The sequence below is a fragment of the Numenius arquata genome, chromosome 27 (genome assembly GCF_964106895.1).
Source record: "Numenius arquata chromosome 27, bNumArq3.hap1.1, whole genome shotgun sequence".
NCBI lineage: Eukaryota > Metazoa > Chordata > Aves > Charadriiformes > Scolopacidae > Numenius > Numenius arquata.
In genome coordinates, this window is record NC_133602.1 from 2698160 (window position 1) to 2714206 (window position 16047).

General features: G+C 40.9%; 1 protein-coding gene across 1 annotated transcript; it reads left to right on the top strand.

Moving 5' to 3' along the window:
• Positions 1–244: 244 nt before the first annotated feature.
• HORMAD1 (HORMA domain containing 1) lies at positions 245–15673 on the top strand. Its single transcript, XM_074164539.1, has 13 exons — positions 245–290; positions 674–818; positions 1155–1218; positions 2863–2899; positions 3308–3328; positions 3425–3451; positions 4113–4180; positions 6024–6175; positions 6770–7023; positions 8186–8249; positions 12712–12788; positions 13518–13601; positions 15475–15673. Exons 1-13 carry the CDS (start codon positions 258–260, stop codon positions 15553–15555), a joined length of 1107 nt encoding a protein of 368 aa, XP_074020640.1. The 5' UTR covers positions 245–257; the 3' UTR covers positions 15556–15673.
• The last annotated feature ends 374 nt before the right edge of the window (positions 15674–16047 follow it).

The following is a 16047-nucleotide window of genomic DNA, read 5'->3' on the forward strand; positions in this document are numbered from 1 at the left end:
GGGGGAGGTCTGTGCTGGTGTGACAATGAAGACTGTAGTACTGGGGTTTATTAGATGAGTTCCCCTGTCCCGTTTCATTAAAATTACGGTGTTTGTTTGAACTGATCCAGGTTAATTGTGCAGGAGGTGTTTGTGGGGTTGGGTACTGACTTGCTAAAGCTGAATAGCCGCAGCCTGGACTTGCTCGCACCTGTGAGCGGTGATCGTACATGTGTTAATGCAGATGTTTTATTAACAGGCAGAAGAGTATCTGCAAAATGGCAACTGCTCAGAAACAAAGGAATTGTGTGGTAGGATTTTCTTGTGTATTTCAGCAGAATGTTTTATTTGAATTGGATAAATGAGTGAATTTTAGCTGAAATAGTGTACCCAGGTGCTCTGTAATATTTCTTCACTTGAAAACTACAGGCTAATTCAACATTTAATTACGCATAAAGATGCTTGATACTGAAGTCGTTTAAGTCTGAACTTTGTGCTCATGCACTTGGTAGAAATCAGCTGTATCCTAAAAACATGGTAACACCAAGTGTTAGGATATGCTTAATGTTATAAATGGCAAAAGTCATAATTTTCAGTGAAATTAAAACACTAAAAGGGCATTGTACCAGATGGCAGACTGTACAGGTTTGTTGTTGTGGACAGAGATTAATTCTTTTCTTTCTCCATCTTGCAGAGTGCAGTTGTATTTCCTAACAAAATATCTACTGAACAGCAATCCCTGATGCTAGTGAAGAGGCTCCTGGCAGTAGCTGTGTCCTGCATTACATACCTGAGAGGCATCTTTCCTGAAAGTGCCTATGGAACAAGATACATGGATGGTAACAGGCTGTTTTTATGATTCTTTGTGAAATCTGTTGTTGTAGGGTTGTTATGAAGTTAATGAGTGTTTTTCAAGCCGCTTGGTCCTCTTAATTAAAGGTGATAGCCATTTGCAATGCCTGTAATGGAAATTTCACTAATAGGTTAATGTTGAATTTTGTTAGAGTGGTGACGCTAATTCAGCGATTAAAACTATGCCTACACCTGTTGGTAAGGTTAATTTTAGTCTGCTTTTGATACACTTTTTGATACTTTTAGTTAATTAACTTCACTGTGGTAGCAATGCAGTTGCATTCTGTCTAAGTAAATATCCATGTTTACGTTCTTCTTCTGAGATGTCTGTGTCAAAATTCTGCGGGAAGACAAGAACTGTCCTGGCTCTACTCAGCTGGTGAAATGGTATGTTAATTACAGTGCGTATAGAATACTTCCATAGCATGTCAATTCTGAAAGATAGTTTTCTAGTTGTTTCCAGCTACAAAGAAAAAGTTCACTTGCTGCGAGTGAACAAGAGGCCAGGCAGTGCTTTTAGCGCATGGTATTTACTATGTTGACAATACTTTTTTTTAAGTGAAAAGTCATAACGTGTGTGTTTAGATAGAGATGTAATTGACTTGTACAGTTGTGTTTCTAGAAAGACTTACAACTTGGTGCTTAGTAGAGCATAAATACTTGTTTACAGAGTAATTATACTTTACATTTACTTCCTGTGGGTGTACGTGAGTGCTCAAGGCTGCACATAGATGCAAAGGTCTAACCAGTAATCCCCCTCTAGTTGAACAGGAGATGCAATGTTAACGTTGTGTATCTTGTATTTAAAGATCTTGCTCTCAGACTTGTATAAGAAAGGGGTACTGTTGTTCTTTGTATCCAGATGCAGAATTATGTCTGCAAAGGACAGTCTGTCTGCTTGTACATTCACAGTTGAGTGCAAATATGTCACTTGGGACCAGAGGTATTTATTTTGATTTTTTTTCTGATCACAGTAACTGTGAGACTTGTTTGTGGCTGCTCTCATTGCTGGTTAGAAAAGAGTAATAAGGCCTTTGCCTTAAATACAAATACTTTTTTTGTAGATGTGTAGACATATAAAGCCCATCTTCTTTTTTCTTTTCATGCTTTTACCGGTTTTAGGACAAGGTGAGGCGTTGGGAAGGATGCCGCCTTCAGCAGAGGCGGTTTGCAGCGGCTGTCGGTGTTGAGGTGTTCAGAGATGTAGGTCTGAGTTCTGATGTTAAAGGTGAAGTTAAGTCATCTGCTCTTTGTGTGTGTGCCGTCACTAAGAGAGGTGGGGAAAAGGCTTCCTTTACTGTAACGTGGAATTTCTTAATTGATCCTCTGTGGTAGAGGGAACTGGAAGTGGTGCCGAGTGCATTTCACCTTACCCTCATGCATCAGACATTAGCAAGGGCAGTGGCGTGGCAGCCTGTGGATGCTGACAAGGAAAATCTCCCTGGGTTTTTTGTGAAAGGTGTGTGCTACCTGTTTGAAGTTTACAGGTGAGTAGCCTTTCTCAACTTGGCATCATGTGCACACCAAAACCGATTTTTGCTTGTTGTCTATATGCAAAAGAAATGTTAGAAAAAAATTAGGGTAAGTTTTGATTCACTATTTGGCTGTTGTTTGCATGTTATATAAAAAGCAAATTGCAACATCTGAGTAAGGACAATAAGGTAACTCATTTGTGCTTCAGAGATGTTAGTGTTTGGCTGAAGTATATATTTATTTATAAACTGATAAATGAATACATGTGTAAGAAGGTGTTTGAAAATGGTACAATTGCATTATGTTTTTACTGAAAAATTTACTTACAGATTATATTTTTACTTATTCTGCAAAGAGGTTAGGATGACTTGGTGTTACAAAGATAGTTACTGCTTATATTAGTACTACTAAGAACATAGAACAACAAAGTATTATTTATTGCTGTAATATAATATTAAGAGGGCAAAACACAAGAATTTCATTTCAGGGACTACTTTATTTAGCAGCGAAGCAAATGGAAATTAGTAGTAGATAGACAATGTTATTTAACTTTTGCAGGATGTTAGGATGCTATGATGCCTTGCAGAAGAAATATGTAAGTCTTCCATATCATTTAGCTATTTTAAATGTATTGAAACATTCATTTATGTAAGTTCATTAGCTGTCAGAGTAGTTACAGGACTCTCTGGGTAGGGAATAGCTGTGCTTTAATATGTTAAAACAGTTTGCTACAATGTGGGATGTGCAGACATTTCAGGACAATATTCTTTGTAACTAGAAACACTTAAAGTCAGGCATACGTAGGAACTTTCTTCTGCCAGTTGAGTTAAGTCCTTTCTTAAACAGATGAGGAATTATGTGTATGAAGAGGTTTCTCTTCAAATGGGCCTTAGTTGTCTACGTTGGTTTCCAGAGCTAGAGAAACAAAACAGCTTAGTAAGTGGAAATGGGCTATGGAACACATCTAATGTTCTTTTTCTTTCTCTAATTATGTTTGCGACAGCTAAGAATGATTGTCCTAGCAGTAAGTATCTGAAAAGTAAGGTACACATTTCTTAAGGTAGATGCTTAGAGATACGTACAGTTCTTACTCTGCTTCCTCTTTACTTTAAAAATGCAGGTCTGTACCCATCCAGAAGACCCTCAGGTAAATCTGCTACAATATTATACTGGATGAAAGTATAATTATAGTGAAATGTGTATACAAGCAATAGTACTTAACACTCACATTACAAAAAAAAAGACATCTTAAAATATCAAATGTGAGAATCACTAGAGCTAATCAGAATTGCTACATGCAGAATTGCCTTTGAATATTTAGTCAGGTTATTCTCAGGCCAGTACAAGAAACCAAAGTGTCGTTGCAGAGTTAAATGCCCATGAAGATGAATTGTCCTAGCTCTGCATAACAAATTTATGGAACATCTTTGTGAAAAGCACGGTATGTTTTAACTAACCACTGGGTGTCATCACGTCTCTGTTTGTGTGTGAAACACTGTCATAATAATTAAAATTTGAATTAATACTTCATTCTAAAAACTTAAGCTGATGTTTCAAGAACTTTATCATGGTGGTTCCTGGAAAATACTGTAGGTCTTCATTTTTATTTGATGACAATTATACACATGAATACTGTTAATTGTTACAGCATTAGAAAGCTCTATTCAGTGCATGTAAGTGGATCAGACAGGAGTTGGGCTATCATTATTTTCTTTAAATGCAAGGTTGATAGACTACTAGACAGAAGCAGCAGCAGTAGTAGTTTGCTCAACAGCTGACAGTTTAATAATTACTGGATTTGTTTGCAGACAATTACAGAATGTTACCACTTCAAATTCAAGTACACCCACAATGGGCCACTCCTGGATTTCAGCAGGTACTGTCACTGTGACTTTATTCTGCACTGGGGTTTTACAGTACATTTGCATACACTTGCATGTAAAAACTTTGGATTTATTTCTGTTTGGTGTTTCCTTTTTTAATTTGGGATTTTACCACTAATTTTATTAACATACGCTATTAGCTTTGACTTAAAATACAGTGAGTCATCTTGTCAGATTATGCTTGTATTTTTAAATACCTACTCAGATGATTCTTAGGGTCAGAGTCCAATACTCTGACCAGGTTCTTTAAGATATTCCAGGTGTGGAGGGTGAAATGTTTAATATCAGATTGAAGATACTTGGTGCTACATGGGATTTCTCATTTAGCAGAGATGATACAAAATATGCTGAAAAAGCAACACAAAGGTAAGCTATCCTTAGGAAAGCATAGCTATTGCAATACACGGTTCAGTCACAATACCAATGTGATTCCCATTGCTGGTCTCTCATACGCTCACCATCATGACGCTGGGCATCCCCAGTCACAGGGAAGGAATACATGGGTTGAAGCCAGCTCCAGCACACTGTTCTCTTTGGAGTTCTTTTCTTATTAGTTCTTACAGTTTTTGGACTGAGCCACATATTCCCTTCTCCCATGCTGGTCTGGCTAACTCAAGGAGGCATTCACACACTTTTAATGAATGCAGAGAGAAACATTTACACCACTAGTTGATCCACTCAACTGAATAAACTGAATAGCTGTTCATCTAAAATGAAGGCTGTGCTCAGGTCCCCTGTGTGTTGAGATAAAGTCAGCTTTCTTTGCAACAGTTGTGGTCAATGATACCCTGTGTTATTGCCTGAGCTTCACGGGCACATTGCTCTTGCTCATTGCTGCAGAGCCTTTTTCCATTGTAGAGGTTTATTGGTCAGTCACAGCTGCAAGAAAATGGCTTATTTTAAGGCAAGTAAGCTTTCACCTCACCAGCTTGCCTCCTGCATAAAATGCTTTTAAAACTAAGGAAAAAAAAAAAAAGGCTGCAGTGCTGCAGACCTCGGTCCTTTGGGCTGAGTTTAGTTAAGTAAAAAACACTGATGGAAGGGGATGTCGCTCTCAGCCACACCAGGTTACCTTAGTGTATTAGTGTAAGTTCATGCCAGACTAATTTGAAAATAGAAGACATGAGCCTGCTTCTCTTGACACCCTGCAGGGAAGGGGATGGCCATCTGCAGGGGGACCAGATGTTTGAAACCATCACAGTTAAGGGTGTGCTTCCAAAAGACAGGGCTACTCAATCTCACAGTTGTTTGCCTTGTGCTGGCTCTTCAGGTCCTCGGGGGCCTCTCTAAGCTGTGTGGCTGTGAGGAGCAGGGAAGTAGAGGGGAAAGCATTTTTAGTGGCAGTAAGGTAGGGTTTGGGTCAACTGCTGGTAGAACAGGAGCATGGAAATGTTGGAGCTGGATGCCAAGAGTCACTTAGGCATGCAGTGTCTTATCAGTAACCATTCCTGTCAAAGTCTTGTTTTATTTAAGGCAAAGCAAGTATGTAAGACTTTGCAGAGTTGGGGCTTTTGAAAGTACCTGCTCTTTCCTTTCTGTCAGAATGGGTGTCTTTTAAGTGTTGTGTAATGTAAAATACAGCAACTGGTCACTGCTGCTGATCCATAATGCTTTCGCTGTCCCTGGCTCAGACTTTGATCTTCCAAGGGGCAGCAAGCGTGCAGGTCACTTGGACAGTATTAGGAATTGCAGTGGTTGCAACCTCAGACCTTAGGCAATAAATGTGATGTCTGCTTCTGACACGTATAGAGTCTGCTGAACAGTCATGTATCTTAGTACTAGAAACAATTACTCTGCATATAAAAAAGTAAATCTGAATACTTTGTCTATTTTCAGTAAGAATAAAAGGAACGATTCCACTGTCACCTGTGCAGACACCAAGAAAGCAAGTATTCTCCTGATTCGCAAGATTTATGTTCTGATGCAAAACCTGAGTCCATTACCGAATGATGTTTGCCTGACTATGAAGCTGTTTTATTATGATGAAGGTAGTATTTCTGTATTGCCTTGATTTCAGATATTGGCAAACAATTCAAAGAAATCTTTTAATGTATAATCTTTATGGTTGCTGGGACTTGTTAAATGATGTTATTTTGCATGTGTCTGTTTCTCACAAATTTCTAAAATCCAAGGGGAACAGACTTGATCTCACTGTGGGAACAGAGTCTTGTCACTGTCTTTGGAGCAAGAATTTCAGTGTGTTTTTAAAAAAATTGAGTTTTCCTGAAAATGCTAGGATGTAACATTTGCCAGACTAGCTCTAGTTTGGATGACTATTTAAATGTCTAGCTCTGCTTTCAGGATGTATTATTGCTTTATAATGAAAAATCAGAGCTCCTAGCTCATCTCTCTGCATGTTTAAACTGCTTCAGATAGCTTTAACTGGGTTTTACCTGTTGTGTAAGGGAAAAGGAACTTTGTTTAGTACAAGTTGAATATTTATTACACCTGTCCACACACACAATTTTTTGGAGTAGCACTTTGTATTTAAAGGGGAAAAGAGTCTTTTTGCCCCACAAGTTAAAATTAATTTTACAAGAACGTGTTTAATTCTAATGCATTTAATGAACTCTTTTCTGCAGTTACACCATCTGATTACCAACCGCCTGGTTTTAAAGAGGGTGAATGTGAGGGAGTGATATTTGAGGGGGAGCCTATGTATCTGAATGTGGGTGAAGTGCCAACACCGTTTCATATGCTGAAAGTTAAAGTTACAACTGAAAAACAACGAATGGAAAATGTTGATAAAAGCATCCTAAAGAGTGGAGAGACTAATGTGCCTCTCCAGATGCTCAGAGTGGATAGAGATGATGAAGAGGAGAACCAGAACATGAATGTAAGAGTGCAGATGCTTTATGTAGCTCGTTGAATTTTTTTATTTATACTTTAGAAAAAAGCCATTAATGGTTTTATTGCGTATCTTGCTACAACATTAATAAAACCCCTCTGTGTTTCCAGATATATTCAAGCAAGACAATATGCCTTCAATACATTTTTACTTTAATTTTACTGCTCCGGTTAGCAATCTGTCACTGTTAAAGCAATATTGAACAAGTGCATTGGCATATTGCCTGTCGGCAGCAGTGTTGTTGGTAGTTGTGTCTCTGTGAGAGTAGAGAGGAGCCAAGGGGCAGCTTTGTGCTGTGGGTACAGGTACCATGTGTTCAGCTCCATGCACAGGACACAGGTGAAACCTCCCTGGACCTCTCCTGTTCCAGTCCCAAGGGAGCTGCTGCAGCCAGACAATATTGACTGGCAATAAGTTTACTCTGGAATCTTCTTGTACAGCAGTATACATATAGCTAGTGATGGCACAGCTAAAGTTAAAACAAGCTCAATTCTGTATTGGGGTTTTTTCCCTGGGGAAATCTGCCTAGAAGAAGGCACCAAGTGAAACTTGCTGAAGGCATGAGTGCATGACAGATGTGAGTGCCTGAGGTGGCTCTTGGGACTATGCTTGGGCAGGCTTCAGCAATTGGAGGCATATATTTCTGGGGTCAGCTGAGGCAGGCAGCAAACTCCTGTAGTCATGTTAGAATGTGCAAATATGTGTGCTAATCTATAGTGTCCATAAGTGAAAAGGAAGTGGAGCTTCAGGGCTTTTGGCCTCTCCCTGCAATTAGCATTGCTAGGGTGGCCTGTGGGTGATGAGATGGAAATAAACCACTGGGCCTTCCTAAATCTGTGTATGCCTCTAGCTGTTTCATAAGCAAAAGGAAGGCAGTAAGTAATGCACTGATAGTATTTTTTTCAATATCTGTTGTTAAAATTTTAGTATTTTTTTACAATGTTTTTCTTGGTTGTTGAATTAAATGTGTGCTTGCATTAATAATTAAGTAATACTGAGCTAGTCTGTATGTTCCATGTCAGATTCCATCATTTCAATATCATTTGTTCCACTGAGAATCCATCTAATAAGCTCTATCACTAAGCATCTGAGTACGAACCTGCTTCCTTATTTGTCTGCAATTAATTGATAGACCTGTTTCTCAACCTAGGAAGATCCTGTTTTGGATAATAAAGTGGAAGATAGGAATAATGTAAATATTTCAGATGCTCAAGGTAACATTTCTGTATGTTTTCAAGTTTCTTCAGTTTGTGCCTCTCTCTTCTGACGTTATTAAAACAAAAAACTTAATTTTCTGGCGTAGACCACTATATCCAAATTTACATTTTGTTTTCTTCACATACATCACTATGCCCATGGCTTGGATGGGAGTACTCTGCGCGGGGTTAAAAACTGGCTGGAGGGCCAGGCCCAGAGGGTGGTGGTGAATGGAGTTAAATCCAGTTGGTGGCCGGTCACGAGTGGTGTCCCACAGGGCTCGGTATTGAGGCTGGTTGTCTTTAAGATCTTTAGCAATGATCTGGAGGAGGGGATTGAGTACACCCTCAGTCAGTTTGCAGATGACACCAAGTTGGGTGGGAGTGTTGACTTGCTTGAGGGTAGAAAGGCTCTGCAGAGGGATCTGGACAGGCTGGATCCATGGGCTGAGGCCAATGGGATGAGGTTCAATAAGGCTAAGTGCTGGGTCCTGCACTTCAGTGACACCAACCCCCTGCAGCGCTACAGGCTCGGGGCAGAGTGGCTGGAGCTCCCTGGCAGAGAAGGACCTGGGGGTGTTGATTGACTGTCGGCTGAACATGATGAGCCAGCAGCGTGCCCAGGTGGCCAAGAAGGCCAACAGCATCCTGGCCTGTGTCAGGAACAGTGTGGTGAGTAGGACTCAGGAGGTGATCGTCCCCCTGTACTTGGCACTGGTGAGGCCCCACCTCGAGGGCTGTGTCCAGTTTTGGGCCCCTCACCAAAAAAAAAAGACACTGAGGTGGTGGAGCGAAGAGAAGGGCAACAAAGCTGGTGAAGGGTCTGGAGAATAAGTCCTATGAGGAGCGGCTGAGGGAGCTGGGGGTGTTCAGCCTGGAGAAAAGGAGGCTGAGGGGAGACCTTCTCGCTCTCTACAACTCCCTGAAAGGGGGGTGTAGCCAGGGGGGGTCGGTCTCTTCTCCCAAGTCACAGGCAATAGGACAAGAGGAAGTGGCCTCAAGTTGCGCCAGGGGAGGTTCAGATTGGATATTAGGAAAAATTTTTACACAGAAAGGGTTATTAAGCCTTGGAATGGGCTGCCCAGGGAAGTGGTTGAGGCACAATCCCTGGAGGTATTCAAAAGATGGGTTGACATAGTGCTTAGTGACAGGTTTAGTGATGGTTGGTTGGTTTGTTTGTTCATCAGAGTTAGGTTGATGGTTGGACTACATGATCTTGAAGGTCCCTTCCAACCCAGACAGTTATGATTATCTGCCTTTTTTTTTTTCTCTCATGGCTTTGTTCTGTGAAGCACTTGATTAGTGAATGCATGTTTTCATGTTTCTGTTCTAAAATTCTGCTCTTCTGTTCCATTTTATCAGATAAACAAAATTTAATGGGCTATATATTTAGGAGTAAATCTCGTGCTTTCATTTTTCTGTTGTTGTTGTTACTATGTTTTTACTAATATATTTAATTTCCGCATAAAGCTTGCAGAGGTGTTGGCCTCTTGAACTCATTATTGCAGACAAGAGAAGCAGAATTCTCCATTCAGAAAATGGTCCAGGTCTATTTTTGTTTAAATCACAGCTGTTTGGACTGTATCCTTGCAACTTCAGCCACTAAATAAGTTTGCTAAGTGGTATTTCTGCTAAACCTTTTTCCTTAAGCTCTGACCACAGCAGGACCATGATTCTGCAATCCATACATGCTTCAGTCTGTGTGGTTGTGGGGAAATTGAGACCACTGGGGCTTTTGTACAGAATTCTGAGTTTTTATGTTGTGGTGGACTGAATGATGTCCATGTAAAAATCCCTATCCATATGATGCATGTCATTCAGAGGTGCAGTGGAAGTTGTTCATTACTGTGGCTTGCTTTTCCTGATACAATCAGTAACTTCATCTCAAAGTATGTTTGTTTTATGAATGATGGTATGATTATGCTGTGCTGCTGGCTATTTTAGTGCCTTTTCCAGCTGCTTGCTTTCACAGCTTACTGCATACATGGAACATTTTGATAATTGCAAGTGAACTTTTAACTTTAGTTTCAATAGGTACAAGTTTCAGCACAGCATTTTTGTTAGTATGAATCTCAGTGAACCAAGTTTCCCCAAGTAAAATCCTAACACCATGAAACCTGGCAGTGTAAAACTGCAAACAATGTGAGTAGCAACAAAAAGCAAATTTCAGGTGGAAGCCTGTAAGGCAGCAGTTCTCAAGAAGGTACCAAAACCATTTACTTTTAAATAAAAAAAAGTTGCATATAACAACTTCAATAAGCAATTGACCTGAGAGGTCTGCAGAGACTATAAATGAAGTCTTAAGTTTTGGAAGCACTCTGAGGACTCTTCACACCTGAAACAAGTCTGACTTCTCTTTTGTTATCAAATAAACAATTATGCCCTTCCCACTATGCAGGACATCAGGAAGTACCTGCTCATCCTTTCTGATGAAAAACAGCAGCACATGCTTTGTTGGATTTTTTTTTTTTTTTTTTTTTTAGCCTTCATAAATAGTTTCTGTGCTTTTTGCTTCCTGTAATCTCTGCAGAAGTGCCAATAAAAGAACTGTCCTGGCTACACCAGCCTGACCACAGCTGCTACCAGAGATGTGCCCTGAAAGCTCTCCACTGATTTGCTTTTTAATCAGTGCTCCCAGATGTGGACCCAGACTGTCTCCAGTTCAAAATGTGAGACAGCAAACTCTGTCCGTGGGGATCTCTGTGAGCAGAAGCTTGCTCCGGTTTAAGATTTTAGAGCAACTAGGAGGAAAAGTAGAAGATGATTTGCCTTTGTATTCCCCAAGATAGCCCAGGAGTTCAAAGGCTGAACTTTGCTACCACACAAACTAAAGAATGCATTGCTGTGTGTTGATCTACTCGTGTTGGAGAGGCTATTATAGGAAGCATCCAGACATTTGCTGTACGTAAAGCATTTCAAACATAGCAAAGAAAGATCAAAAGAGCAAATAAGTGCCCACTTCCAAAGAAGATTAAGTAGAGATTATGTAGATGAGTATGCTCAGAAGTGCTCTCGTATGCTGATGTAAAATAGGGTACCTAAAGGAACACAATTCTCAGGACTGAAGTAAAAAACCCAAATTTTTGAACCAAATCGGAATGGGGGGGAAAACTTTTATTTGGATAAGAAGCCAATGTAAAATGATCCTTTTCTGTAGCAGAGGTAGAGGCTTCTGTGGAGATGACTAATATGTAGCACTCCTAAAGTGCCTGTTAGTGCTGCTGCTTGGTCTGTTCATTGTTCTTAATGCATTCCCCTGAAGCTGCATCTGCTTTGAAATATGACTTTGGTTCTGCCAACTTCAGAAACACCAATTTTCCATTAAAAACTTCTAGACATGTTGCTTTCCATGTAACTGTAAAAGCAGCAAAGTGTCAGTGTGGAGGCTTTTGGTCCTCCCAACCTGAAGAAGTCTACCAGCTTCTTGGGGCTGCTGTGGTGCCCGAGTGCTTATGGATGCAGTTGGACAAAGCAAGTTGAGCCTGGATTTTATTTTTTTAAAATGGGCTGGAGTCTCCTGTCATTCAAGCCCAACACTGAACAGGTTGTGCTGTGTATTTAAATAGTGGCATTAATGTTGTTGTTCTTTTCAGAAATAAAATGTGGAACTTTGCAAAAATAGCTAACATTTCTATGCTGTTCAAAATAATAACAGGAGCGTGTAGGAAACAGCATGTGTAGATCAGCATTTCTAGCTTGACCATACTATTAGGCTGCAGAACTAGAATAACCACATAAAGCTATGTCGGGTGCTTTTGGAAATTCATAGAAGTTCCAAAACCAGGCAAAAATGCCTTGTCCTAAGGAGTTAGTGTAACATTTTATTTATAGGAACTACAAGACATAGGAAAAGGCATTTGTCACCCTGAAGTTCTTCATCTTTAACCAGTTCATGCTTATATCTGTATCCTAGAAAAAATCTGTCATGGATTAGAAAGAACACCACCACTCTCTAGTGCTTTCTGCTCCCTGGCCTGTTCCTGCAGCTAGAGCTGCTGGCCTGAGCGTGGCTGGTTACAGAATGGAAGCCGCCTGCTCGTGGTGGGCTCAGAGTAGGCAGAGGCTGGGCCAGAGTGGTCCTGCAGTGCTCTGTGCCCGTTCGGCAGCACAAAATGGGCTCATGAGGCTTTTTACTTGGAAGCAAATACCAGTGTAGATGAGCCTGTAGTGGTACAGTGTATGAACAAGTTTGGGGGTCAAACCCACTCCTCCAAAGATTGTGTAAATCTGTACTACTTAGCATAAGCATCTCTTGTGTGCCTGTGACAGGAAGACGTGGTAGGAAGTCACTAAATGAAGGATGTAAGAGAGTGTAGTGCTTGGCAGAGTTAAAGACTTGCTTGCATGTAGAGAATTAGAGCCCTTTTGAAGCACCTGTTCCCTGCATTTATAGGGTGTTCCTTGTGGCAAAACATCAGTGATAAGGGGCTGTTAGTGTGTTATCAGCAGTGTGCTTCATTATTTAACAACTCTTTTATAGAGCCAAATTTAACTTGCAAAGAAGATGAAGTTATGAAGGCTGGAGGGAACCGGAATCTGTATGTTTCTAATCCTCAGGTATGAAAACTGCATTCTGTGGTCTTAAACTTTTACTAGAGCTTTTGTGAATCTTCTTTACTACTTTGAGTGACTAATAGGTAATCTGGTAAAGGTTTATTCACCACAGTCAGTATTTTTAGGAATAAAATGCCTTTACGTTTTACTTTCTGGTCTTTTACAAAAGCACTTAATATTCTAAAGCAATCAAAAGCAACAAAGGCTGTTCCTCTGTCATACAGTTTTCAAACCAAACAGATGGTCTGACTGTTACTAAGAATTGGGAACGTAATTTCCATGTTTATAAACTGCCATAGCTAAGCACTCTGCCTAATAGAAATTTCTCTGCTAATTCTGAGAGACCAAAACTTGTTTAAAGGTTGATTAAAACTTAAAATGCAGGTTTATTAGCCTTAAAACCCAGGATATATTCCCTGCATCTAGCAAAATGGTGTAATCTAAATTACACCAGTGGAGAACTACTTCAAATGCGGGTCCTTAAGATTTAGTGTATAACTTAGTGACTTAGTGTATAAAAATAACTGCTGCTTTGATCCATCAGGGCTCTTTGACACATTCAGCTGTAAATCGTGCTGTTGACTTCAATGGGGATACTCCTGTATTTGTTTCAAGTGCTGTGCTGAGCAGAGCCAGAGCTCTTTGCACACTGCAGCACTGAACCATGCTGTAAACTCTAATATATGTATATATTTTTACTGCTGTCACAAGCTAAAGTCTATTTATTTTTAGGTTGATCATTTGGCAAGTAAGACATCTGAACTTAATGTGTCAGAGAGCAGGACAAGAAGTGGAAAGCTATTTCAGGCCAGCACTGTTAGTATGTTTTTTTTCTCTAATTCTGTTCTTTCATTTTATCTTCATCTTTAAGCCATTTTCTGTTCCAGTGAACAAAACTCTAAGCTTTAATACATTTTGACAGAATTAAATTCTCATCACTTCTAAAATTCCCATTAAATTCAACACATTTGGATTCTTACTGTCAAAAAAAAAAAAAATCTGTTCCAGAGTTAAAAACTGAGTGTTGATGTAATTAACACAGGTTAAGATTCATTAGGATTGGTTTATATCTTGTTGAGAATGCGTTTAGCCAAATTCCACGCTGGTTTAATCCATAGTTGATGGAGTGTGTACCAGCAGAGATCCCCAGCCCAGTGTACCATATGCTTGCTAGTGATTTTACGTGGAAAACATGAGGCCAAAATTCAAACCTTGGGTCTGTGACTCATTCATACCAAGAAAAATCCGTTATTTCTTTGCTTAGTCATGTCGCAGCAGACGAGTCTTCTAGTTGGTGCTACTTACAGGGAGGCAAACTCCTCCAGCCTTGTGCAGGTGGAGCAGAAGTTGTCTTTGGGGGAGAATTTGGCCTCTGGGGATGGTGTTGGGGCCCTGTCTGTTGCTGCTGCCTCCACCCAGCTGAGTTTGGTAGCTTCAGCTTTGGGAGGCTCTGGGTCCTTCACAAGACCTCAACATCTCTCTTACTTGTGAATGTTCAGAGTCACTGGTAGGTTCTTCTCAGGAAAAGCTGTGGGGTGAATACTGCTGTTGTAGTAAGTAAGTGCATGCTCTTTGTTTACAGTCAGGAGGGGGAATTATGTGTCAGGTTAAGTTGTACCTTCCTGTCCCTGCTCAGGAAAGCTCTATTAATTTTCAGTGCAGTGGTTGTGTAAGGATTCAAAAGGTACAGCTCAAACGTTGCCAGTAGTTTTCTCCTAAACTAATAGTTTCCTTATTTCTGTAGAGGCTGGTGGAAATAAAGCTTGGGAGCATGCAAAATTCATTCCTCAGCAGAATGTTCTAAAGAAATCCAGAAGAGAAATTGGTCTGTGTTGTAAAAATACGTGTGTGTGAAAGCTGCATGTGAAAAGGGCTATCAGAGTTTGCAACAAATTCACAAAGTGGAGATGTTAAATTCAGAATATAGAACTAGTAGATTAGTCTTTTTCTGGAGTACTGCTTGCTGCAGAACAATTTTTTTTAGTTCCAACCCCAGGGTCATTAGGCAGTATTTTTTTGTCACTCACTGATGTGAAAAAAATCCCAACGTATCATTCTGTATGCTCACTATCCCCATATCTATCTTCTTTCAAAAAAAAGGTTTTGTTAATCAACTTAATACTAGAATTTAAACAAAACATTGTTGCTTTAAATAATCAAAAGCAAAGCAGAGCTAAAGGCTGAATTGTCATGTCTTCACACGTGTGGAAGTCAGAAGTGGATTGCCATTGGTAAGGCGAGGCTGTGTGGTGCTGAGTCCTGGCCGTTGGCATGGGGTCGTGCTGCTGTGCCAGGCATTCCTGATGCCACCAGCTCTGCGCCGTCCCAGTAGGGGCCACAGCTTTGGCTCCTGCTTGGGCAGCCGGACTCCGGGCATGCTGCCTCTGCTGTGGGGGCTCGGCCCTCCTCATGTTCCCTTGGGGGTGCTGCCATTGCAGCAGAAATGCTCCCTGCCCTCCCGCAGTGATGCACAGGGAGGGTTGATTCTGCCAGAAAACAGCATCCAGATGTTACTCCAGGCTCAGCATCTCTGGGCAGGGTCCAGGTGACAGCAGGGTCAAGCCCAGCACTTGACACGAAGCTCTCACTGCATCATGCAGTGGCTCATTGGGGGTGGGTGCTTCCCAAGTTGGGGTTCTCGTGTGGGGAGCAGGCTGGGCTGTGACACCGTGTTTATTCTCCCCGGCAGGTCCATCAGCTTGAGCTCTCATCGAGTCAAGATGTGCTGCCCAAAAGGAGGAAGATCAGTGAGCCAAAGGAGCAGTTTTAGATGCCTGTCTCCCTCCTGTTTGTTTATGGAGTTCTCCACACCTCTTCCAGTTTGTTGTTTAATGTGGATGTTCACACTTAGATAACTTTTAGGGATCTTTTCTGTTCTATTTGTGATCAAAATAGGGAGTATTTTAAGGAAAGAAGATCTGTTAAGAGGCCCAGCTGAAGAAATCGGAACTTAATGTTCTTGGAAGGCCTTATTCCATCAGGGAAGACAGAAGGATGTGATGTGGGGGATTCACTTCCCCACGGATACCGTGTGTAAATCCCAGTGGCCGTCGTGTTGTATTTATTGCCTACCACCCAGTTTTTCTCCTGCCTCTGGGTTGTCCCAAAGCTGCGGAGCTCCCAGCCCAGACTCCTCCCAATGGCGTGTGGACCCCGGCGCTCTTTCCACAGCCTTGCCCAGCACTGGCAGTTGCAGCAGGGTTATGTTTTTTGCAGTTCCTACTGGGACAATTATTGGGTGTTGATGCTTTGGCACCTTCAT